Below are 26,854 nucleotides of genomic sequence, written 5' to 3'. Positions count from 1 at the left end.
GAAATGTGCTGCTTATTTCTCTTACAAGTACAGGTTTTTGATCCTCTGTGCAGCCAAGGCAGAACAGATTTGCAACGTATTTACAAGGTGTACACCAGTTCTCGTCCATATTTTCTTCATGAAGGCATTTCGGTGACGGGTGATGTTGGGGGAAAATGTGAAAAAGATTAGAGCGCCTCCACGGCTGAAAATATTTAAGAGGTGTCTTCATACCCCAGCAGTCGATTAAACCCACAAATTCAGACTTGCACTTTTCGGATAATTATTGACTGCAACTCGAATTTTGCACACGGCGGGGAAACCGGATGGTGAAAACGGAGTGGGAAAAGAGTTGAAAATCCCTCAGCCAGTGATGTCTCAGATGAGTGAAGATAAAGGAGGTGACTGAGCTAATTGTGAACTGTCAGAATTCATCTCTCTAATGACTGTCAAATGAGCAAATTTTCAAACGTATTCTCTCCTCCCACCCAACTCCCTCGTCACAGGGGTGAACATGCCGAGATAGGAATAAATACCAGGAGACACTAATGTGATGAGAATGATGCCTGGTCTCTTCCGCTGATTAAAAATGCAGTAACACACACACGCAGACACGGGCAGAGAGGGATCAGCCTATAAACAGGGCAAGGTGCAGCTCTGAGTAGCAACAGATAAGAATTCAAACCCAGTGATCTCAGGCTAATTTAGAACAGCGGATAAGATTATTGAAGACGTCAACATTTTCCTGTGGAAATATATTTCTGATGAACTAATTGTTTTGAAATTAGCTCATAAATTAAGTCGTGTGTAATAAATTGGTGTTAAAATAATAAGTATTGGACACATGCAGGACAAACAACTATAAAAGTGCATTGCAAGCCCCGAAAATAATTGATAATAATAGTTAGAAAGCCTTCCTGCATCTTCAAGTATATAGAAAAAAAGGTTTTTCATTTGTAAGGTACCTCATCAGAAGTAATCCATAATTGCTAAAAGCAAAGACATTTGCAATCTTATTGCAAAACACTCAAGATGGTCTTGGGAAGATTTCTTACAGAGTAGTCAAAAAGACAATCAAAAAGAATCATAAAGGCTTCAAAGAGCCTTTATGATTTGTCACAACACAGGACTCCACTTTAGAAGGAAAAATCAGGTTGTAGTGCATTTAAAGTTTGATGCTATACATTGTGATAAATTAATAAAATGCTGAGAGTACATAGTCTGGTCAGATGAAGCCAAAAATGATTTCTACATATCATCACAAAACCACCACCCTACAGATAAGTTTGTGGATGGGAAGATAGTGGTTTGGGTCTATGTTTCAATATATGGTACACAAAATAAAAATAAAAAGAAATGGTTGACTGGGAAATGGTACCGAAAAACTCCAAAAGAATCTAAAGAAAAAACAAGGCTAGATTTTTGTTAGACAGACAGTGATGCCAAACAAACAGTCAAAGAGCAGGAGGCAAATAAAGATGCTATGGTTGCCTAGACAACCATCTGTCCTTAAGTGAAAATCTATAGAAAGGACTGTAGAGTGCATACAATGTGCCACCAACATATTTAGTATTGAAGAATGGTAAAGGAATGGCCTGAAAACCCACCTGAGCAATTTAATGCAAGGAGACGTGTTGAAGTTGCCATGACCACCATAAGCCTTTTCTGAGTACTGAATACATTTGAAATGTGTTTATCGAAATGGTTTGGTAAAACTAACTGGCCTGTTTTCTTGAGATCAGAAAAGGAGAAAAATCCTGCAAATTGTAAAAGCCTCATGGCGAGCTTTAGAGTACAAGATACAACAGAGAAGAAAAATAAGAGAACTGAAGAGTGCCTTTATGCACCCCATGTTATATCAGGCTTCAGCTGGTCACTGACGGGAAGCAGATAAGGTTTCACTCAGGCTGCACTTGGATAATTGGACATTTATGGAGAGATAGGAGAGCCTGAGGCCCAGGAGCCATGAAACAGGGCTAATCTAGACTCAGCATCAGTAAATTGTCTGTGAAAGAGCGCATCAGGAGCTCTGACAAGATAAAGAAGGCTTTCCTCAAAGGCGGAGCCGGACCAATGTGACATGAAACTCAGACAGAAGAAAGCCTGAGCCTTTGGAGCTGGGACGTTTACATGTCACAAGAGACACATGTTGAAATGTGCCTTCCTCAGAGCAGCAGTGTCACCTTGTCATCAAAATTAGGTCATGCAGTCCTGTAATTCTTTTGACAGTGAGGACATTTGTGACAGCTGTGTAAGTAGACAGCGCTTAAGAGCAAAAACTTTTCGGCAAGGCGGCTTACATTTTTAAAGAGTCAGTAAAATCTATTGTTCACATCAAATGCAGTAGAAATATGGCAGACCATGCTGACATATAATTAAACCACGGCACTGCCCACCATACTTTTTAAGCTTTCCTCTTAGTCAAAATAGTAGTCAACATTTATCTTAAGTATATTTCAAATAATAACTGAGGTACTAAAACACATATTTCCTAAAGTAAAGAGAGATGTCTAAGAAATGTAAAAGTTTAAGTAATTTAGTAGCTTGAACATACATTTCAGGTGAGGTATCTACCAATCAATTCTTTATAGTCAAAATTAAAATTTCAAATATCTTTACTAGTCCGGAAGGAGGGATTGCAAAAGAATCCAATCTCACAAGACAATGGCTTTGAGGTTGTTTGTTTACAAAGTTATTCTAAATAAAGGAAGAATGTGTGGAAAAGTGTTACATGCCCACTTTTAACAGAAGTTAATGCTCCATATGTGGGTCTTGCAAACTTGCAAAAAAAAATAAATGAATAAATAAAACCTACCAGGAGATTTTAAATAGAAAAAACCTGTGACTCTTATACTCTTATACTTGAAAACAAAAGTTGAGTCATCTCTGGGGTTTCATCATCGGGTCAAGTTTACACAGAAACGTTTCACCGGACACAATCAACCATTTCATTACTTCCACCTTTGCTCTCAGGCCTAAATCCAGAGGAAGATCTGTGGAGTGAGATGAAGAGATGGTATAAGAGTGGACTCTGGATGATCTTGAGAGTGGAAATAGGAATGATTACAAGTCCCTTTCTCTGTAATCTTGTATCACAGGAAATGTGGGAGAAGAATAAGGCTTCTTTGCTTAAAAATAGATCTTTAAAAGGGGGTTGGTGCAAAATGTGAGCAGCAGGCTTGCTAATACGTAGCACCAGTGATCTTGTTAACCAAATTACTTAAACTAAAGGCTGGATTTTTGTAATGTCTCAAAGCGGAATGTTGAAATTGTAATAAAAGACGGGTTTATTTTAAATACTTTACTCATCCTTAACAGGGTTGCAAAAAAGTGTGGGAGGTGCTGTATTTGTTACTCATCATTAATTTCATAATAATATGAATTCTGCTAAATTCTTAATAAACACCCAAAATCTTTCCCACACATTTTTATTTAGATTGTTTATTCTCTAAAGCTGTTACTCAGTAAATAAATAACGAGTCTTCATAATAGCTTGATGTTTTGAGAACACTTTTTCTTTGAGTTTTCAAATAAAATGGGAACATTGGAGTCATTTTTTATTTATAGGTATAACTTATCAGGCTCTAACACAGCTGTTAGGTGATAAATTGGTTTACCGTGGCCACATAATCAGAGATAATAGTTGAGAAAGAAAGACTGACAGTTAAAAACATAAGTTCTCCTGCTTGCTCTCCATCCTGTGATTAGCTTCCTTCCTTTGATGTATTTCCCATTTGATTCGCCCAGGAAACTGCTGCCTACAGAGCAGGTGCATACTGAGCAGGTGGACTATTACGTAGGAGCCTTGAGAGACTGGGGCTGACAGAGTCCATGCTTCATTTTATTTTAGGTGGATGAAAACCGTTCTTGGATCAGCCTTTCTAATATTCCTCTGTTTTTGTTTCACACCCACATTCCAAAAGCCATTGCTTGAGCTGTTTAGCAGTTCTGTTCTTTTTGCTGAGCTGCAAATCTAAACTCTGCTCAGCCCCCACTGATTACTTGCACACAGACTCTGACACAGGCAATTAATTTGCCAGGGGAGAGGCTAGTCTTAATTGGGTATAAGTGGGATTTTTCTTGGCTGTGTGCAACAAAAAATGACAGACTGTGTGCATGAGAAGTGAAGACCATCTGGTCCCTCAGGAGCTTCGAGAGATGCCAGACAAATGGAAAGAGAAACAACAGAAAACCCGTGTGGGTACGGATAATGTTCCTTCCCTCCTCCTCGCTTGTTCACTCTCTTTGAGTCTCACAAACACACAATAAAGGAGTCGCAATCATTTGGTCATATTTCATGTGCCTGTGTAACTGCCTCAAGGGGATGTACAGAAGATGAGTAAACTGAAGTGTTTCAATCGTGGCATATTTATACATGATCAATATAGAAAATACCAACATAATGCCAGAAGGCACAAGCAGGTAAAAAAACGTGGTTAATGTGTATAAAGTGTATGATGGCCTGTTAATATATGGAGCATACTTACTTCACACAATGCGACTTGCAAAAGTAGTCAGATGCTTTTATATTTCCCACAGTTATTCATGTTACAATCAAAATTACCAGTGTATTTTATTAGGATTTTATGTGATAAAGCAACACAAAGTATAATGCATAACTGGGAAGTAGAAGGAAGAGGATATATGGTTTCCAAGATGTTCATCTAGTTAGTAAATAATACTATCCACCTGTCTGTAGTTTCATCTCAGAATAAATCTGTCTGTTATATGAAGGCATCACAGAATATAAGGGCGCAAAATGCATCATAAAGACCAAGAACAAGTCAGGGATAAAATTGCAGAGAAGTTTAAATCAGCCTTGGGTAGAAAATGGAAGATTTATCCTGGTTTTTTATAAAATTTCACAAAGCAAAATTTCAATCCATTTGTCGAAAACGGAAAATGTATGGCACAAACTGAAGACCCACATGACTGTCCCCCCAGAACTGACATGTAAGCAGAGGTTCATTTAGAACCGTGACCACATAGCTCATTATAACTGTGGAGGAGCCACATCCATCGGTGCAGCTAATGGTTCTGATGTTGACAGAAAACCTTAAAAAGTCCATTTGCTGTTTGCCACAGGAAATGGAAAACACTGAGAAAAGCATGTATTGGTCAAATGAGACCATAACTCTCTGGCTGACAAGTAAAATGTTATGAGTGGCAAAAAATACTGACAACAGCAACCCCAAACATAGTGGTGGTAGCATCATGTTGAGGGGACGCAGGAGCATGGAAGCCAGTCAATTTTCATCAAAATAAGTATGTATTAGCAAACTATGGATGGAATTGCTGTATTTAAAAGAACAGACAATGTTAAAGTGATATAAAACAAAAAAAAAAAGACTTGCAGGTATAATTGCATCAGAGAGACTGCATTTTTTTCTGAGATTTTTCTTGTAAAACATTGTGAAAACCATGAATCACTTTCCTTCCACTCCACAGATTTGTATTTGTTGGTCTATCACATAATGTCCCAAAAAACAAATACAGAGTTTGGGTCTGACATGACAAAATCTGGAAAAAGAAGAGAAGGTTTTCAAGTCACCGTAGGTGATTGGTAGTGATACCTTAAATAAGAACATTTGATAAAGACGGATGAGGATGCAAGAAGACAATATGGGTAAAAAGATTGTGCTGGAAAATCTCTTCTCATCAGGTTTTGTTTCTGCTCAGTGAGCTCACTAATATGTCCCACTGTGAGCTGAGACAGTCAAGCAGCACGTAAGATATCCATCAGCTTTCAGAAACAAACACCACAGCGCCTGCTTGTTCTTATCCATTCCCTAGTTAAAACCATTTCGCAAGATGTCCAGCTAAAACACACAGCAGAGTAGGTCCAGGTGGACTCTCCTATGCACATGCATAAAAAAGATTATGATGTTGTCCAATATGATTGTATAAACAATAACAAAATGATTTTATTACATGTTGGTAATTTGACAAACATCACAACATACTTGCATGATTGCTCCGATGTGACTGTTTCCCACACTTTAATTAGGCAAAATAAACCCAGTACAAAACTATATAAAACAAACATGCTTCCAGGTACACTTTAAAGCCATATTCCATAATCTAACGAAATTCACATCTGGTAAAGATTAAAAAATAAAAATGCAGAAGGATGCAGAAGCTCATCATCATTTTCTGAATTTATTTTTCTTATGATTTTTTTTTTGTTTGTTTGTTTGTTTAGTTTACATCAAATAGAACAGACATACATTGGCACATGCAAAGTGGACACTTTGTGGTGCTTTTTAGTTACCATCCAAATCCAACTGAACAAAGACTGGATATCTATTTCTGTGCTCTTCAAACATGAAAATACTCTCAAATATTTACAAAAAAAATATACTCACAATGCCCATCACTCGGCAAAAATCATCTGGGACTGAGTTGAGTTGAAGTTGATAAATCAAAATGCTGTGTGTGGCAGAGATCGCTGTTCAGGGTAATTAAATCAACTCCAAGAGAAAAAAAGAGGCACAGAAGAAAATCACTTAAACAATACAAAACAGAAATCAGATAATGGACACCCCAAGAGAATATGGCTTTAATGACATTTCAAAAGAAAATTTCTTGAAGCAGATCAACGGTCCATTTTTTATGTGTTTGTCCTCTTTCACAGTGACCCCATTTTTCAGCAGGCAATGCGTTCCCCGTCAGACAAAGAGAAGAGGGCCACATCACAAGTTTACAACCTGTGGTTTAGTTCTGAGGGGCCGACACAGTCACACAGGTCCAGCGCTCTGTTCGTATCCGTTAGGACTCATGCGTCATGTCTGAATGAAGGTTGGATGCTTTCCACAGTCCTGGAGTGCATAGGTACCGCAGGTGGTGCTGGGATGCCTGCGCTCTCTGTCTGTCTTTCTTTCTCGGATCCTACAGCTTTCCTTGCTTTTGTTTTTTTTTTCTGATCACAAACAGAGGACAAAGTGATTCTAAGCAGATCAAATCCTGAGGTTGTTGTAGCTCACATACGTTTTCTTTGTGGCTTGACCTGCGAAAAGAAGAACATAAAAAAATAGATTTATTTTGAGACGTTCTCACACGAAACAAAAAGCAGAAAGGAATGGCGCTCGCAATAGTAAACAGACATCATTCACTTTGGCGAACTCTTTCTGCTGTGCAGTGAATTCCTATCACCAGCTGTGTGCAATCAGTTGCAATATTTTCTGGGCTAGCATATCATTTCAGTGTGCGCTCCCTGCATGGAAAGATTCAGCTTCTATTTTCAGATGTCAACTAGTGATAGAAATCACAAACAACACTAAAGTGGGCACCAAACAAATGCTAGGCCATGCAATGTGATCCCAGTCTCCATTACCATGGAAACGTATCAGAACATGGCTGAGCGCCCAGATGCCGTTTGTGTTTGTGTGTCCTACTGCATAGCTTTCATAATGAGAACCAATTTGAGTTTCAGCCCTTGAGAGTGGAAGCATATTTTGTTTTATTGTTTCAGGTCATTCAAGCTCATTGTGACCTTTTTAAGAAATTATTGCTCTCTAAAAGTTAATTCTAAGTTTGTGGATTGTTTCCAGTTTGAGGTCATATATCCCCTTTGATGCTGTACAGCAGTGATTCACAAGCTGTAGGTTGATGCACCAACCAGCTCCAGTCAGGGAGCTTTTCATCAGAAGTTCAAGGTGAGCTTGTGGAGACCAATTACCGCTCAAAATGTTGTGAGCACCATGTTTAAAACTACTGGTTCTGTTTTTATCTTAAGTCAAAGAGTTTATACAAATTTAATTGCTGCACTTCTATGTTTATTTATTTGTTATTATTATTTTTTTATCATGTCTTATCTTCACACTCCAGACATAACACATGGAGAAACTGCTCGTGTATATTTACCATGGCAGTTTAGCACTACAAAAAGGATATCTAAAGAAAGAATTTTAACTATAGTATTGATTTTATTAAATCAATGTTGATTTAATAAAATCTATAGTATTGATTTTATTAAATCAATGTTGATTTAATAAAATCAATACTATAGTTAAAATTCTGTAGCATCAGAGTAGGTAACCATATTGAGGAAATAGTAACCAGTGTTTGTGTGACTTTCTGCCATTTGGTTTATTTGTGTATAATGCCATATTTTCTTATAACGTAGTTTTAAAATAGATATTAAAATGCGATAATAGGAATTACCTTTACTTGAAAATGGTAAATGTTTATTTTACCATTCTCATTGGTGGATCTCTGTAATAAATTATTAACACATTAAATTATTTAATACTTTAATAATATTGAGCAGTGCTAAAGCAGACACAGCAGCCTTTTACAAGTTGTTCTGTTTCTGCAATTAAAAGCATTCTACAAATTAACTATTACTTTGTATATTTTTATCAAAAGGTGCCGACTCTGAGGACCCACAGTGGCAATCAACAAGCACATTCATTATTTGAAATCTGTACCACAACAAACAGAAATGTGTTGCCTGTTTTATTAATTGGTAACAAATACATTCACACCTAAAAGTAGTATTACACATTTAGATTTATGCAGAGAACATAAGATTCCTCAGGAGCGATAAACTCGCCTGTCTTCAAGCTGATTTAATATGGAAGACAAACTTCTAGAAGGTTGACAACAAAAGGTTTTTAACTGTCAAAAGAGGCGAAGCTGTAGTCAAAGTGATCAAACGTGGCGCTTGAGCTTAGTCTTTCTTACAGTACACGTACATGTAGTAGTCTTCAGCTCCTTGTCAGAATAAAAGCAAAAGCCTGTAACCAGTTGCTACAAGACACACTAACATTTAATTCCTGGAAATAGACATGAAAGATCAAGGTGGGTTTTAGTTTTTATGAAAGGCAAATGTCAACTTAAAAATATTTAAAATAAATAAATGATAAATCGGAATTATTCCTTCGTTGCTGCATCTTGAAAATGATTGTGTGTGTGTGTTGGGAAAGGGATGTGGGGGCAGGAGCCCAGACTGAAGTTTGAGAAAACTGGTGTAGAATCTATTATTCATGTGAGGAAATTGACTGTAAATGTAATCTAAGATAGAGACTAAAGATACAAAACCTTTAAAAGTTTTTAGATTTATATGTATGTATGTATGTATGTATGTATGTATGTATGTATGTATGTATGTATGTATGTATGTATGTATGTATGTATGTATGTATGTATGTATGTATGTATGTATGTATGTATGTATGTATGTATGTATGTATGCATGTAGAGAGAGAGAGAGAGAGACAATCTGGAAAGTGTGGCTTGCATTCAATGGTTTGCTAGCACCACATTGTGTTTCTAGATATGGTTTTGTTAACTTTGCACATCTGGAGATTGAAAGATTTGCAGTCCATCAGACTGGATAGGGAGTGTTGGTGAACATTCATTTTCAAATTTCAATATAGAATCTCAATTGCATTGAAGTTTGGACTTTGACTGGGACATTTAAAAATATAAATATATTTTTAACTAAACCCTTCCAGAGCTCAGGCTGCATGTTTTTGGCTGTTGTATTGCTGGAAGGCGAACCTTCATCCAAGTCTAAAGTCTTTTACAGCCTCAAACATGTTTGTTTTCAGGACTGGCCTCTATTTAGCACCATCCATTTTGACCTAACCCGGCTTTAAACTTCTCAACAGCTTTCTTCCAAACCTGTCTGTTGTGTTTCTTGGTTTTCATAATCCTTTTTGTTCACCAATGTCCTCTAACAAATCTCTGCGGCTGTATTTATTTTGAGATGAAGTTACACACGAATGAACGTGTCCTCAGTTTTGTTCCAGGGTGTCAGAGTAATTGGGGTTTTAATACAAATGTACACCTCACATTCAGATTTGTGTGCGTGGAGCAAATATTTCTATAATTCACAATTGTGCCCTACTCTGTTGTTTTATCATGTCTAATCTCAGTAAAAAGAACAGGAAAGTTCAAGGGGTGCAAATACATTTGCAAGGCACAATATGTTTCTGCTTGTTTCAATGAAGAGTGTCTGTGGCGGGTCAGTCAGTATGTAAACCTTCATCACACGCGTTCCTCTTAATTCTCATTCTACTGTGTTAAAGTTGCTATGGCAACCAGTCCCCAGGAGCTACACAATTAAAGTCGCACCATTTCTTTACAGCTGGATTTTGTAGTCTCAGCCTGCAAGTATGATGAATAAAACATTAGAAAGTGTACAACAGGCTCTCGCTGGTAACCATTAAAACTCTTCAAGACGGTTTTTGGAGGGGGAGACATTTTGAACTGTGTTTACAGGTCCAGAACTGATTCATTTACCTTTACTATCCCATTTTTATATATTTTTTTTACATCTGAAAGCTTATGATGTTGTCTCACCATGCACCTTCTATTATGCATGATTTTGGCTTTTGTTACACAGTTTTATTACAGCACTATTCCTTGCTGAATAAATTAAATCTAAAAAGAATTAAGGCCTCCACACACACACACACACACACACGCACGCATGCAGGAGTGCACATACACAAAGGCACACATGCCCATTGGGAAAAATTGTGTTTGACACGGAATCAATTCAACAGAATTACAGAGCAAATGCTTCTGTCTGAGAGCCGTAATCATGAAGATATTACACCTTATCAATACCAATGTAAATCTGCAAAACTGCTAATGCTCTGAATCCTATAAATCACTCTGAGTCATCTCGTGCCGGCCTGATGGGGGCTGGAGGGGAGGTGGTTGGCACTCTGACGGTTACAGGAATTGACGGACAGTCTCCTGGGATGGTCGAGGCACAGTTCAGGTTTCAGGCCGGTCATGCACATAAATTTGCCATTAATAAATGTCACTTCCACTGTTGCTAAAAAAAAAGGGGCGAAAAGAAGGAGAGATTGCGCAGGGTAGGGGGACGAGGCGAGGAAATATTTATGCAGCAGAGGCAGAAGGTTAGAGACGCACAGAACAGATGACATTGTGCACTTTTGGGACTTCCCTCTAGAGGTTACACGTCCTGCTCGGGGACTTTTTAATGTGCTACTGCAACAGATGTTATGATTTTACCCTCGGTTCAGGGTTTGTATCCAGTCAATGAGCCACATGTGTGAAATGCGGGGATCTGTTCTCCCTCCCCTGACACACTCGCCCAGCTCCCTGACTTACATGTGTTCGCCTCACACATTCTGTTTTGCGCCGAGACATGCACCCTCGCAGTTGCACAGATACACCCAAATGCGTTGTGCTCATAACAGATGAGTATGACAACTGCTTGGAGAAATTCCCTGAAAAATCTGCTACCTCAGAGGAATAATTCAAAGAGGGGGCGAGGGAACGGGGTACCTGTGGGTGCCATGATTGCTCGACGTGATTAGAGGCATCGGGGGAGAGAGGGAGGCCTTGAAAGCCATGATGTGAGATTTGCATGGGCTGTCAATCTTCTCTGTCTACGTCCCTGACAGTTAAAGATGAGCAAACAGCTTCCTCTGCAAAGTGAGTCTGAAATGCAGTTTTTTTAGAGCTTTCTTTGAAACTCTTTCTAGTTTTTTTTTCTGTTTCTCATCCAAAACAAATGCTGCACCATCCAAATAAGGGACTACGTAGGCTGCCTTCCTCACCTACTAATACCCCGTATTATCTTTGCTAATAGGATCATGCCTACCGTTTCAGTTGAAGGTTGGCATGAGTAATACACAGCAACAGAAACAGATTATCTGGCTCATTTTTCAGTGACAGGGTCTTGTTTTTTTTTTTTGTTTGTTTTTTTAAATCCTCCTCAGAGCAAGGCCTTCATCTTCTCCCACGCTCGCTGCCATGAACTTAGGCAAAAGGTCTTGCCATTTGTCAGGATTTAAGATAACTTGGCTCTCTGCAGAGGATATGGAATATGATTCCAGCACCCAATTAAATCAGAAGAATGGATTTTCTAGTGAAGAAAAGGAAATATGGAGAAGATCTGAGATAGACTTTAAAAGAAAAGAAAAACGAATGCACATCTAATAGATATCTACAGCTCAGAGCTGAACTCTTGGGGATTTGTGTTCGGTATCATTTCCTGGTTTCACTGCCTTCATTAACTCTTTCAGGACGAACAAGAAGCTGCAATATAAATAATGTGAAGCGGATGTCCAAATTATTTTGATTATATCAAACTAACTTTGGTATTGGCTGGAATTGGTATTTTTTGGGAGGATATTTTATTTCAATATATATATATTACGCCCCTACAGTATTTTACAGTGACAATCTTTTATCAAGCTGCAGTATAAAGCATTGAGAAAAAGTTTTGTTATAAATTTCAGATAAATATAAACGTAAGAAAACTTATGTGTCTTCAGGTCTTTACAGGGTGACCTTTATGTTGTGTACTCACTCATGGGGTCAGCAGCAGGGTTCTCACACAGCTCAGTCTTAGCCTCGCCGTTGGGCCTCTCACTGGGTTTCTGAGACAGACGGGATGACATTGTGGCAGCGGTGACCACAGCCTTGAAGCTACGCTTCCTCTTCTGCACGTTCAGCTCAGGGTGGAAGATAATGATGTACACCTTGGGCATGTAGAGCATGCCCAGTGCGACTGAGGCACTGAGGTTCATGGAGACGGTCAGAGTGGTTGTCTGAATGTACAGCTGGAAGAAACAACAGACAAGAAAAGAATACACAAAAAAGAATCTGTTACTCTTCAGTGAAGTGTGCAACATTAATCAAATTTCGATTGGCTACTCTTTGAGGTAGGTACAAGTGTCAAATCTAAACCATAAAAATATCAAAACAAAACATCAGTGGATGCTGCACATCTGCAGATTCATTCTAGAGTTTCTTCAAGAGATAAAATTCAAAAACAGCATTCAGTCTAACTCATGTGCAAACATTGAAGAGGAACAGGGTTGCAGCAAAGAAGAATCTTATTGGTTTGTTTCTTTCTCAACTGTAGAAGCTATTTTTTTATGAATATAAATATATTAGAATTTATTTCAGTGACTCAGTTGAAATAGTTTAAATTATATATTTTATAGATTCATTACACCTTTTTATACAACACGTGGGCATCTTTATCTTTTTTTCTTCATTTCTTTTATTTCTTTTTTTTTATTTTTCTTTTCTTCCACGAAGCATTATATTGATATAATTTTCTGATGAAATGAACTGTGGATTGAAAGTCATAAGGATCTAAAAAATGAACACTTGAAATGTATTGATCTGAATGCAATGAATCTATAATTACTTTTAATTTTGAATTGGATTCCTCTTATAAATTAAATTTGATATTCTTATTCATTGATATCCACCTGCAAATAAGGGACCATTTTTGATATAAGGAGTGTTATACTTGTAATAAAGTTCTGTTTTTTCATACTCTGTCATGGTTATTATTTGTGTGTCACACGGGAGCAGTGATGCATTCAGTAGAGATGCAGAAGCCTTTATTAAAGCCTGACCTGCAGCTATTCACTCACGACTGAGAAGACAGAGGGCTTTAAAAGCCAATAGCAGTAGCACTGCCATGACTGTATGAAAAATGCCCTTACATGACCTCTGTCGAATCATTCTGTATCCTTTTGACTTGATTGATGGACCACACTGTGAGATAAAGATCCTTTCCTGACAGGATGCATACTCTTTTCCTTTTCCCGTGTTCTATTTTGCAACAGTGACTCCTCAGCCAGCAGTGTTTGCTCCTGGCTCCCTTTTAATGAATATTCTTGTGCTGCACAATAAAAGGCTAAATCGGACCAAGGGAAGCTGATTCTGCAGTACGCAGCAGGTCAACATTTGTTTTCTTCTGCTGCTTTCAAAATACCGACTGCAGCATCCTGAAAAAAAAAAAAAGAAAAACACTCCACAGTTAATCAAAAACAGATTATTTATAAGGTTTCCAGTTATGTGATATGGGATGCTCATGTGAGCCCTTCTTTTAAGGGACTCACATGATAGTTTTTACAATGGTAAGTTGAAGTTGTGGGATTGCATAACCCATAGCAGCCCCATATCTCGGATTTTAAACTTCAACTTCATTAAAATGTGTCGATTCTGCAGAGAGCTTGTAGAGACCTTGCATCGGCAGACATGCGAGATCCCCCTCCTTACTTTTAAGTGTCCTAGAGGAGGAGGAGTAGCATGACGAAGAGGGCATTATTGTTTCAAGAGCTTCCTCACTAATCTACTGCACTTGAAAGCAGCAGATATCACTTATACACCGCCTCTCTGTCAGTCAACGAAAATGGGATGAGCGTACAATTGTAAACACATTATCCACCACCGCGAATTTGCAGAGGCAACATGCTCATTGAATCAGCAAGAGAGGGGGGGAAATGTCACCATTTGCATACAATCTATTTTGGTACATATTGTTAATGATAATTTTTTGATCACACTAGTCTCATTTACATGTGAGGCATGCTTTTGTCTTTTAATCTAAAAAAAAAAAAAAAAAAAAAAAAGAAATCTCATCAGATGCCTAACATCAACATGCCAGTGCAATAAATTTCTCGCGTTTCCTTTCGCAGCCTCCCCGCTTGGCTGTGTAACAATTTCAGAGGCAGTGATCTGCCTGGTATACCATGCATTTATAACTGTATAAATATCACAGTGCACTCTGATCTGTTGCTCTTATGCTGAAAGGATGCAATATCTTAGCATTAAATTGGTTTTACTTATGGTCAAATTTTAGGGTATACACAAGCTATCAAGCAGAGAATCGTCTTGTTTTTGTTTTTTCTGCTTGGGAGCAGGTAACCATGTTAAAAAAAAAAAGCAGATATCTTAGAACCTGCACTGCTGACCCTAAGAGATCTCAGTTTGTGATCGAACTAAATCCGAACAGTGTGAACAATAAGAGCGTGCTTTCTCCCATTACTCAAGCTAAAATGTCTAAACAGCAGCAAAATAAAAAATAAATTAAAATGTGAGCATATGGACTTTCACCCTTGTTAATACTGCTACACATGAGCACAGACGCACACACTCCCCGACATGTAAACATACCAGCACAAATCCTTTTTTCTCACCGTCTCTAATCACAGAGACAGGATTTTTTTTTTTTTTTTTAGCGCTCCTTCTGAGCTTGACCCAAATTCATAGCCTCCTCTCAGCTACCACTCCAATGTTTAGCTTGTCACAGAACATTCATAATTAATTCCTTTTGCTTTAACATAAATAATTACATGAAGTCATTTTCATGACTCCTCGGCAACACTCTATTTATAGACGCCGTAATGATTTATTAAAGTCCTCATCAGGAATCAAACGCCTGCTTTTAAATTTTACATCTCATTGACAAATCAAATGCCAACATTGAGTCGGAACAAAGCGTGCGGCTTCCATCTCTGCAAAAAGCTGATGAGGGTGTTTCTCATAATTAGATCCACTCGGGACCCACGCACTGCAAAGGCAATTTAGTTGAGTATGGTTTAGTACTATAAATGCACACAGTGATAACGACTTGATTCAGTAAGTGACAATTAGGATGCTCTCTGGCCCGTCAGAGCATGCTTAAATAATGAATCCAGGGGATTTGCAGTCTCCACTCAGCTACCTGGATGTCTCTGGTTGTTTTGGGTGGCCTACTTTTTAAAAACCAGCTCATGTCATGAATAACTCTTGGTGGCTTTTGTGCTGCAAAGCCCCGTCACATATTGCAGACAATGCTTTTTGTGTGAATGGGCTCTCCTGGGTTTGAACCCCCATTGCTGTCTTTTAGGAGCAGTGCTTTAAGGGATTGTGACATATTAACTCCCTGAACACTTGTTGGTGTAGGTCAGTAAAAGTCAAAACAAACTGAGCAGGTCACCTGAGAGGGATAGTTAACGATTTTTCAAGAGAGGTCCTGATTAAAGGTTATACAACAAGCAGTGAATGTCTTCCTCCCATTAGACAACGCTCTTTGAGTCTTCATTGGTGTAATTTAGATAGAATGGACCCAGAGGCTGAAGTTAATAACTAGTGCAAAAGGGGCCAGACTTATAAAATCTTGAAACTACTCAAAATTTAAGTATCACAAGCCTTTCAATTCAGAGTAACTACCTAATAAAAAGGAAAGGCAGTGTAAATATCAATGACATAGAGTTCACTTAATCCTCTTTAATTTTTTATTTATTTCATTTATTTTGTTGCTTTTTACATATTAGACAGTCATGTTAAAAGAAAACGGTTTGCTTGCTCTGAGGTTTATGTCCATGCTTCCAGTAGTGGTTTTTGATATGGACAAAAGTTGCCCGGGGCAGCATTTCAAGAGGGACATCAGTTACACACTGAATGAGTTTTGTATTGCTTTTTTACAGCTATAAACTAGGGCTATAAACTTTTTACATTTTAACGAGAAAAGGACAGAGGTGATGCTTTTATGTTTTGTGGTACCACTTACACCCTCACCCCCAGGGAGATGCTGAATATACTACTCTTCTTTATTTTTGTTATAATGTTTCCTAATTGTTCTAATTGCATAGCTCTTTTACATCTTTAAGTTTCTTCTTGTATTTTACTATTTTATTTTGTTTTTAATTTTCTGAACAGAACTTTAGTCCACTGTGGTTGTTAAACTGCTTTATAAATACAGTTGGCTGGAACAGACTGGCAGCAGCAGCCTGTGAGGATTTGGCACGCCCTCTGTTGAGAAGGCACCCGCTGTTTGCTGCTTACGTTAGAGGAAGCAGGTTACCTGGCTGCACTACGTGTTTGGGTATTTTTCTCAGGCCAACGTCAGAGAGTACTTACCAGATATTGATGATGTCGATCAAACAATGCTAAAGTTCACAGAACCAGAGGTATTTTTATGTGAGCATTGTTGTCCTGGAACCAGCCAATGAGCAGTGAACGCCTGGCACTAAATTATTTGATCATCATGAGTCATCATATTTTACATTGTAAACTTTTAAGAACTGTAACAGTTTTGAGTATACTGATGTCAATATCAGAAAATAGTCTGTGATCGTTATCCTGTCAATTTACATTGATTGGGAGCTCAACTACAACTCAACTACTACTGAAAAAACATCAGACTTATTTTTCTGCCCATTAAATGCCTGAAAGATTAAACCTACTACTTTTTCAAAATGTGACTGTATCAAGAGGAAGACAGCAAGGTCTTTAAAGTGGTTTATTTGAAGTGTATTATTTATTAGATACAATTTAAAGACATGTGCTAATAATCAAATGGTAGTACATTTGTGATTTTAATTAGTTTACTTTTATTGTTTAATTATATTACCAGTTTAAACAGAATAATTCGTATATTTTGCAAAAAGGTTATTGGAAAGAAAACTTAAATCAGACAAAATTGTAGATGGCAGGAAACGGATAATCAGTAATAGTCAATCAAATCCTTGGATGTCAAGTTCAAGGACGTTTAATAAAGGAATGCAGATTAAAATAAAATGCTTTGGAGAAAACGAAATCCTTTCTAAAACAGATTTTGTACTGGTGCAGCAGAGGAGGAAGCTATCCATCTCTGTGGAAGCAAAAGTCCTCCAAAAGCTGACATTCTATTGAAATGAGAATAGTGCAAGATTGCAAAGCTGAGGATTACATCCAAACCAACAACCCTGATAATCAATCAGTTTGATCAAGTGTTATCAGTTTCATGCAGCGTGGGAAGGCAGCACAGCCTCACTGTGTGGGTAATGACTAAATACCTTCTCATGTTGAAATTTACCTCAAAGAGACTACAGCAGCTACCGTTTAATTAAATAACACTTTAGATCTTGAATTTGACTTTCTGAAGGAGGGAGTTTTACTGATGCAGCACATAAATTACCATTCGCTTTGCAAGACAGCAACATTGCATGGTTGTATACAAATTGTATCACATAACAAATCCTACTGATTCCCCTGAATGTTTGTGTACCCGCTGACTTTTGCATCAAGCATTTTTTTTTTTTGTATTCTTAAAAAGTCTACCAATAAAATGTTGCTGTCCATTCCACTTTTCAGCTTGACACTAAAAGCTGCAACAAAATTGTGGTGGTCATCACAATTTGAGTTCGCAGCTGTAAAACCCAATGTCACACTTCCCTGTCCTAAATAAATAAATAAGGACTCAGGTTAAAATCAAACCTACAACCTTTCTCTCTCTCCATTACTCTAAACCAGCTTTTGGCTTTTCTACTCGCAGTTAGCCCTGGGTTTCATGCATAAATCAAATGACAGGGAAATTTTACACAGAAAGACTGCAAAGCTCTGAAGGAACTGTCAAGTCCTGCTCTTAAGTGCAGTCGTTTGCAGAGAGAATGGGGATTTAGATGATGCACCTCTCATCTCATTGCATGAAAGTAAAAGAAAAGTATATATATATATATATATATATATATATATATATATATATATATATATATACTTTCTTCAGAATAGTTTGTACTTTCTAATAATCTTCATATGCACATTTTGTCTTTGTGAGCCCTTCATAGCTGAAGAAATACAGATGGTTTTATGGAAGTATTAAAGTGTTCATGACAAATTAACTTTGATGCAAATATAGAATAGAGTTGTCGGAGGTGTTTGTATTTGAGTGGCTCTGTGCTTCAGGGAAGAATGTTATTATACCACCCGGCTCTTCTAAATTCTGTTTTGACACAGTAGCTATAAGGCTTGAATGAATATATTTATGCTTATTTTGAGAAGTTTGATTTAAAGGGTGTCAGAAAAGTACAACAAAAGACTAATTTCTTTTCAGAAAAAAAAAAAAAGAATGCAGTGGCTCTCACAGTTGAAAACACAGAGCAACTGATTGAGGATAAGTTGTTCCAAAAAGGCTGAAGGCAAACTATCCATAAGTAAAACTCTTTAGGTCTTCTAGAGGCAGGGGTTGAACTCTGTCTTTCATTGGATTGAGTTTCAGATATGGGTCATTGTGAATCAATTTCCAGTCATCATAATTAGACTAATTGTATTTTTAATTTATGTCCTAATTTTGAGAAAGATCAAGTAAACATGAGCTTTGCTTCCACAAAGAAGTAAAGCTTTCAGAAACAACAGTGTTATACAAAATATATTAGTGTTCAATTGTATAGTCCAGTTCTTACTAGTCCATATCTCAAGGTTTTAAGGTTGGCAAGTTATAAGGACTCTAATGCCAAAATGCATGCAAATAATAAGATTTTGTGTTTTAAAAAGGTGAAATCTACAACCATTCAGATCAGGTTTGGTCAGAATAAAGGTTGTAGGTTTGAAACTGGAGATGAAAAAAGGATGTTTAAACTCATTTAAGAAAAAGTAAAATTGGACCAATAAGTTCAATGACCATCAGAATCCTAGTAGATACCAATGTCAGCCTGGTTAGCCAGCCAATGTTTAGTCCTGGGGTCTGTAACTCCAGGCTTGAAAGGCACTGTTGTGCAACTTTTGGATGCATCCCTGCTTCATCAAACCTGAATCAAATAAATAATGACTCAGATTTTTCAAAGCTTGCTGATATGCCGAGGGGGTAACATCCTTTTCATTCAGGTGCGGTGGAGAAGGGATGCATGCAAAACTTGCAGTATTCTGACAGTGTGTCCAAATTAATTTATTTGTCTGTCAGTTACCATTTCTGTTTTCAAGAGGGAACCCAAAAGGTTTAAATGTGCTAGAGGCTTCTATAATGCTGCTTTAATCTAGTGTTGTCAGTCAGTCTTAGATGTCTTTTTCAGCTTGATCTGTGATAACAGGGAAACTCAAGAAACAGTTTCTGTCTTTGCAGTAAGAGTTTTCAAACATAGACAGAGTGTCAAGATTCAAACACCTACCTTAATAACCAATAATCTTGTATAAAGACATGCCAAACTGTAACTTCAGAACTGAGAGATGCGCCAAACTTTGATTTTTATGTACACCCATTAACCTGTGTTCTACTGTAAGCGTTTCAAAAATATTTATCTTTGTTTAAAGCTAATGAGGTAATCAAAGTGAGGGTAAAAGTGTGTTAAATATGGACATCAGTATAATATGTACAGAGGAAAATTTATAAATACATTTGGTGGTGTTAAATGTTTACAAACCTGCGTCCAACAAAATCTGCCTATACTTATATATAGAAAAAACGTATGTTTAAGACAGAAAAAGTATTTTAGTATTCTCAAGACAAGAACTGCTGTTACACAGATTGGATGGAAAAAAAAAAACATATAAAAATTAAACAGTTATCATTTTTTTCTTTGAATGAATCATTAAACGGATACATCCTTCAACTGACATGCATTCTGAAGCACATTGATTTATAAACACCATTCTGACATTATTGCTCAAGTCAGATGTTTTTCTGACAGTTTTGAGAATTAGAACCTGCACTGATAAAAAAAAAAAGGAAAATAGTTCTCTTTTTCTTTTGAATAAATTTTATGTCTACTTTGTTTGGTCCTGAAAAATAAAATTCAATAAGTCCAAATAAGGTCCAATTTTCTCCCATTTACTGGAATGGGTAGGCACATTTGCTCATTTGTTTATTTGGTGTAATCTGTTTTGTGACTTCAGTGCTGAAGTTAACCATTTGCATCATGTACAAAACATTCAAAATGGAGATCACTGCGATACTTTGTGAATTTACCCCTCAGGTTGGTTGGATCTTTGGTTACAACATAGTGCTTGGGCAATTAGGAGTGTTTGAAAAGTAGGGGCTGTCAGAGGCCGCTGGCATGGTGCGTTTTGGGTTTTATAAATCATTTGATATTAGACAGCCTGGTGTGAGTGAGATTAGTGATGTCTGAGTGGGTGTTGATTCACGTCTGCACATAAAAACACAACATAGGCAAGACACTTACAGAGCAAGGCCACCGTCAAATGCACAACATTAATTTGTGCAGGTTTCCACACTAACAAATGCACACAGCATCAGTCTAATCTATCTTCTAATTACACTAATTCTTTACTCTCACAATTAAGAAGAGGGATAATTTGATAACTTATGAAGCAGAGAATACTTTCTAAACAAAAGGCATGTAAAAAAAAAATGCACATTGAAAGCTTTAGCACATATAGACTGAAACGAGAACATACAAAATCCCTTAAAACCTCAGTGTGTTTGGCTGTTAACATGTTCAAAGGCACTTCTCCCTATCAGTGGCCGAGAATGGCACTCACTGAAGACATAGCACTCAGAGATACAGTGCTGTGATCCAGATCAGCGTGTGAAGAAAGAGTTAACTGCATAAAGGGGAAAGATAAACACATTACTGCTTCACTAGTTGCCGTGAGTAACATAATGAACTCCTAATCGCTGCTGAGGGTGTAATTCATCTATGAAATCAGCCGCAAATTGAGATGAGGAAAATCAGTTTCTGATCTATCTCATGTGGGAGCTTAGCAGGAAGGATATTGAGCGGTGTGTCTCTCAAAAGGTTAGGAGTAACACATTCCTGTCTGCATTGAAATTCTGTCGGTGGAAAACTTTCCTTTGGCTCCGTCATGTAACTATGGGTTTCGCCAAGCGGCACACGAGTCAAAGCAGATGAATGCATCTGTATGCTGCTCAGCCACAGCCCAGATAAGCAGTGACTAACACAGAAGGTCAGAATGTCATCCTCTCAATCAACTCCAGCAGCACACTATGTCAAATGCTTTGTTGAGTGCAGTTGTCAAAAGATGGACTGTGTTCACCCTCCCAACTCCACCCCCATTCTCCACATTTTCCTTCTCCTCCAGGTCCTCATCATCCTCCTCTTCCACCTCCATTTGCCTGTCTGCCTCTCCAGATGAAAGCAATAATAGTATATGCTGAGCCTATGCACTAGGCTAATGGCACCTCAGGCGCTTCAAGAATTTGGTGCTTGACATTCTCTCCTCTACCACATTCACAGACCTCCTTCGCACAGTCGAGAATCAAGTGTGGGTTGCTGCACCGGTCAGAGAAGTCATCATCCATGTAGACTGTACATTGACCTACAAAGGATCTATATGACTGAGCCTTTTTCACACTTTGTCACATGACAATTGTGTAAAACGAAGAAATGCACATGTTGTATATGCATGTTTTGTCAAATTTCTTTGTAAATAAAATGTGATGTGTTTATTGGATTTGTATCCAGTCACTGTGAGCTAATACTTAGTAAAACCAACTACAGTGATCACATTTTTGGGGTATGTCAATTTGAACATCTAAAAACACAACTTTTTGGTCGTACTTCTTTCACAAAATTCAAGCTCGAACATCAAAACATCAGTCACTAGATCAATAAAAAAAATTATCATTAATGGGAATTCTAATATTTTTTAGGCTTTCTTTACAATACAGCTCAGATTTGTTGAGTGAATATTACAATTTATCACATTAACAGATTCTTTAGTCCGAGCTATTGACGTTGTTCCTCCATAGTTGCTACGGGTCACGCGGGTGTGTCTCAAATTTTTTGCCGTATTTGCCACAACCTTAGTCTCATTTCATATAATATCTCATTTTAAATCATATTTTTTTAGCAGTAGAAACACTTTTGTGCATACATGTATGTGTGCCAGAGTGGAGATTTTTTTAAGCTTCGACTGCTCTGCAACAAGATGTGAACAGGTTGAAACAGTATCAACGTTTCTCCGAGGCAACTGTAAACGTGTATTTATGTGTTTTCAGGTCATTTCATCTTGTGCATGCTCATATGTGTGGGCACAACATAACGAGTCCCATCAGAAATCAAAAGACAAATTGTGAAAGAAAGAAGGGAGCAAATACAAAGGGACGGGTGGTAACAGAGTGAGAAAGCACAACAGAAAGAAATGACTCACCTTCTCTGCTGACTGGGCTGTGCCAAAGAAAATTGGGATGAAAGCCAACCATACTATGCAAGTAGTGTACATGGTGAAGCCGATGGGTTTGGCTTCATTGAAGTCTTCTGGTACATCTCTGGTCTTGATAGCGTAGATGGTGCAGGTGACCATCAACAAGATGCTGTAGCCTAAAGAGCAGATTATTTGCAGGTCTGTGATGTCACACTTAAGGACTCCTCGAGCCAGCATGGGGTTTATCGTCTTTTGCTCGTCGTAGTCAACAATTGTGTTCGGCGGATCAACGGCAAACCACACCAGTACCCCTAGAAGCTGCACAGAGATGAGGCTGGAGGTGATGGCGATCTGTGAGGTTGGGCTGATGAAGCGAGGGGCTGTGACTGTCTGCTTGCCCTGTTCAAAGATCCGATAGATCCGGTTGGTCTTGGTGAGGAGGGCCGCGTAGCTGATGCACATGCCAAGGCCCAGGAAGATCCTCCTGAAGGCGCACACAGCTACATCAGGCTTGGCGATCATGAGGAAGGTGATGATGTAACAGAGGAAGATGCCAGTTAGCAGCACGTAGCTCAGTTCTCTACCAGATGCCCGCACTATGGGGGTGTCATTGTAGCGCACGAATGTCGCCATCACAAAGATGGTGGCGATGATTCCAAGCATGGCCAGAAAGACGGGGATTATTGCCCAAGGAGAGTGCCACTCCAGCTTTATGATGGGGATGGGCTGGCACGCTGTTCTGTTGGAATTGGGTCTCATGTAGTACGCGCATAATCTGCAGGAGGTCTCGTCATACTGGTACTGGTAGCCATCACATAGCTCACAGATCCAGCAGCATGGCATGCCCTTCACTTTCTTCTTCCTCTCCCCGGTTTTGCAAGGCAGACTGCACACGGAGTTGGGCACCTCCTGCTCCCCATCTGGCCACTGAAGCTCCTCCAGCTGGGAGAGATGTGACACAGGATGAGGAGTTAGTGACTGTGAGATATGCAAAAGATTGAAAAAGGTATCTAAAACTTTCAGAACACATGGCATTGATGTGCCGCTCAAACACAACACATTAACCTCCCACTGCCAAAAGAAAGGATTAATACAGTACAAGATCTCTCCTGCTAATTTATTCAGGGGATTGCCTTTTCTAATACTTGAAAGTAATTGAAATCACCATAGCAACAGAGAATACCTTTGTTCAGCGAAGTAAAAATAAATGTGAAATGCAAAAGACATTAGGCTTTAATACAAGACCCGGTGAGGTATGAAATACGTGATGAGGAGGAAGGAGAATGGGATTTGGTTTTGTAAAATGCAACCGTTCAACTATACCCCATTTCTATTCAGAATCTTGTCGTGAAACGAAAAAGTGCAGGTTACGTTAGCAGCAAACACTGTTACAATGTCATAAACACAAAGGCCTTGAGGTGTTTTATGATTTAAGATCAGTAGTTGGAACACACAAGTCAAACTAAAAAGCAATAGAGGTGGATTTACATATTTTGCAAAGGCATTAAAAAATTTATACCACTCTGAGCAGATCTTTTGATTTATTTTGAAAGTGCTCTGAACTTTGGCTTTAAAAGCACCAGGAGGATAAAAGCTTCTCAAACTCAGCTTCACAGAAAATCAAAACATCAACAGAATTAAGCAAAAATCTAACATCAACAGTAAGAGATATGATACTAAAATAAATTGCTTGATCTCCAACATATTGGGACCTGCTTATATTTGACACCAACATGGGTTTTGTGAAACATGATTGATTCAACATTTTTAACTGAAAGTGTCACAAATACTCCAGATCCCCTCATGATCGGTACAACCATAATTTTCAATACTGTGGTACAAAATTACACCAGTGGTACTTAGGCTGCCTTTAGAGCACAGGTGTCAAACTCCAGTCCTCAAGGGCCGGTGTCCTGCAGTTTTTAGATATGCCACAGGTACAAAACACTGGAATTAAATGGCTTAATTACCTCCTTCTTGTGTAGATCAGTTCTCCAGAGCCTTGCTAATGACCTAATTATTCTATTCCGGTGTGGTAAAGCAGAGGCACATCTAAAAGTTGCGGGACAGCTGCCCTTGAGGACTGTAGTTTGACACAGCTGCTTTAGAGGTACTCACAATAAATTCTGGTGTCAGTTATTAGCTAGATAAATAAGAAGAAATCATATATGCTGTGAAGCTAAAAGCGAGCACTAGCACAAACAATGAGTCATTGTAGCACATTGATCTTTGCTTCTACAGAAATGTCTTGAAAGAGAAGTGGAGTTAATTAACATAAAAAACTCTCTCCACTTAAACAAAAGCTGATGATTGCGAATAAGGAACAAGTGCTGTTGACTTCAGCCAAACTCATATTAAGACAACAGTGTATTTATACAACTTTTTGACATTATTCCAACACTGTCACCACATGTTCACAAAATAAATTTATGTGAAAATTTGAATGAGATAAAAATCATTGATCTATTCTCTATTTTCTCTTTCAGTCATAGTGAGTGATAAATCTCACATTTTGCTTCTTGAAATTTCAACTTTACACTGCCTTTTTTTCTAGGTTTTTACAACTCCTTTTTGTTTTATTACCTAACACACACAGCAAAAGTCCAAGTTGGATTGCACTGCAGTTTTAAAAATCCTGCTGATATAGTGGTATTGTGACTGTTTTTATCCACCAAGATTGTTCTTGCGCTGCATTTGATTTATCTCAGACATTGGAGGTCGATACTGGCAACATAGTCACACTAAATGAGAGCATTCTGAATGAATGAATGCTTTTTTGAAAATATGAACCACAAATGTCCACAAGCATAAGTGAACAAATAAACTAAAACCAACCGATTGATGTAATAAATACACTATGTGTATTTATTACGGATGTAGTACTGTCAGAAGAGGAGAAGGTGCATGCCTATAAAATTCAACACTTATTTGAATAATCTATTAATGCCGTAATATAAAATTTCCACAATTCATAAATAGAGTTCCAGTTCAGAAATCAACACTAAATGTATAGCATTGATTGCTAAAATTTTTTATCTACATTTGCCAAACTGGTGGCCATGGGAGAGTCTTGAGTAGTACATTCTTGAAACACATAGGACAATGTACACACATGCTGTAGATTTGTATTTATTTAGTAGTAGGGATTGTAATAACTGCTCGAGTTTACATATTTTACACTGTACTTTAAACATCATAGATAAGAATTTTATACATACAACAAATTACAAGTGCTGTTGTTATGATGACAGCTTCTAAAGAGGACTGTGATATGCCTGACAGTAATGATTCTGATGATATTGATTATTGTTAGAGCTTTGAGACCAACTCTAGGAAATTAGAAGGCTACTGTACTTCTGATTTCAGTGTCTTGTTTGACTAAAACTTTATAGTACCTTCCTATAGTTTAAACTTTAATCTGATGTAAGTATTTAATGCTAATTAAATTAAATTGAGGTCACACTTATATCTTATGAGTTCTGCTAAAATGATCTGTTTAAATATTTGGAAAACAAAATGTAATTTCTTTGCAAAATGCAAAACCTTTTCTACTATGAGGTTTGGACAGTCATTCTGCTCAGAGAAATAATAAACCATCTCAGACTAGGTCACCCCATTAATCCCTCCTGTTGAGAAAGTTTTATGTGGAGGATATTTTTAATGAATGAAAGAAAAAGCTTCAATTAGTTATAAGAATGTATTGTGTTTTAATTATTTATTTTTCTGTCAATCTTTGACCTTCATGTGATAAGTCACTCACTTGTATGACGTGTTTCCTTTTGCAACACTTCCAATAGCACACATCAGTAATGTTAAATTTACAACCATTTGCTGTTTTTTAGGCCATGTTACATTACCTTTGCTGTGATATCAGTGTCCTGCTCACATTTCTATTTTCATTTTTTAAACCCGACTATCTGGGAACGTAATTTCAATGTTCTATGAGTGCCCATCAGTTTTGACAGATAATTATTAGTTGATTGAACCAGAAAGTAGGTCATACTATCAGCTTTGCTTTGAGTTCAAAGTATCCGGTATGTTAAGGTGAGGGAAGTGTCTACATTGTGCAGAATGACATTAAATACTGTTTTTATTGCTGTAATATTTAAGTTCTGGTGAGTGTGTAGAACTGGGACATATGTGAGATATACATGTCTTTTTGTGAAAGTAGTCATGTTCATGTTGCAAAATTTGTAGTCATGTCCAGAAAACTCATGGCAGCTCAGGTTAATATCAAATTGAGCATGCTACAGTGTTTTGTCCATAGTGTGATGGATGT

The 26,854-nt window shown here is 37.8% G+C and overlaps 1 protein-coding gene across 2 annotated transcripts in view; it reads right to left on the bottom strand.

Annotated features, from left to right (window-relative positions):
* Positions 1-4,418: 4,418 nt before the first annotated feature.
* Positions 4,419-26,854, bottom strand: part of LOC122824863 (metabotropic glutamate receptor 7-like) — a 106,667-nt gene continuing 84,231 nt past the window's right edge. Inside the window, exons 8-10 of one of the 2 annotated variants that reach the window (XM_044105739.1) lie at positions 22,582-23,517; positions 12,278-12,530; positions 4,419-6,985 (exon numbers count right to left, since the gene is read on the bottom strand). In XM_044105739.1, the coding sequence (XP_043961674.1) occupies positions 6,936-6,985; positions 12,278-12,530; positions 22,582-23,517 (1,239 nt within the window). In that variant the 3' untranslated portion in view covers positions 4,419-6,935. The remainder of the gene's footprint in view (positions 6,986-12,277; positions 12,531-22,581; positions 23,518-26,854) is intronic. The other variant, XM_044105831.1, reaches the window with a different exon arrangement.

Source organism: Gambusia affinis, linkage group LG01 (assembly GCF_019740435.1).
Source record: "Gambusia affinis linkage group LG01, SWU_Gaff_1.0, whole genome shotgun sequence".
In the NCBI taxonomy this organism is placed as follows: Eukaryota; Metazoa; Chordata; class Actinopteri; order Cyprinodontiformes; family Poeciliidae; genus Gambusia; species Gambusia affinis.
This window is presented reverse-complemented; position numbering and strand designations above follow the sequence as displayed.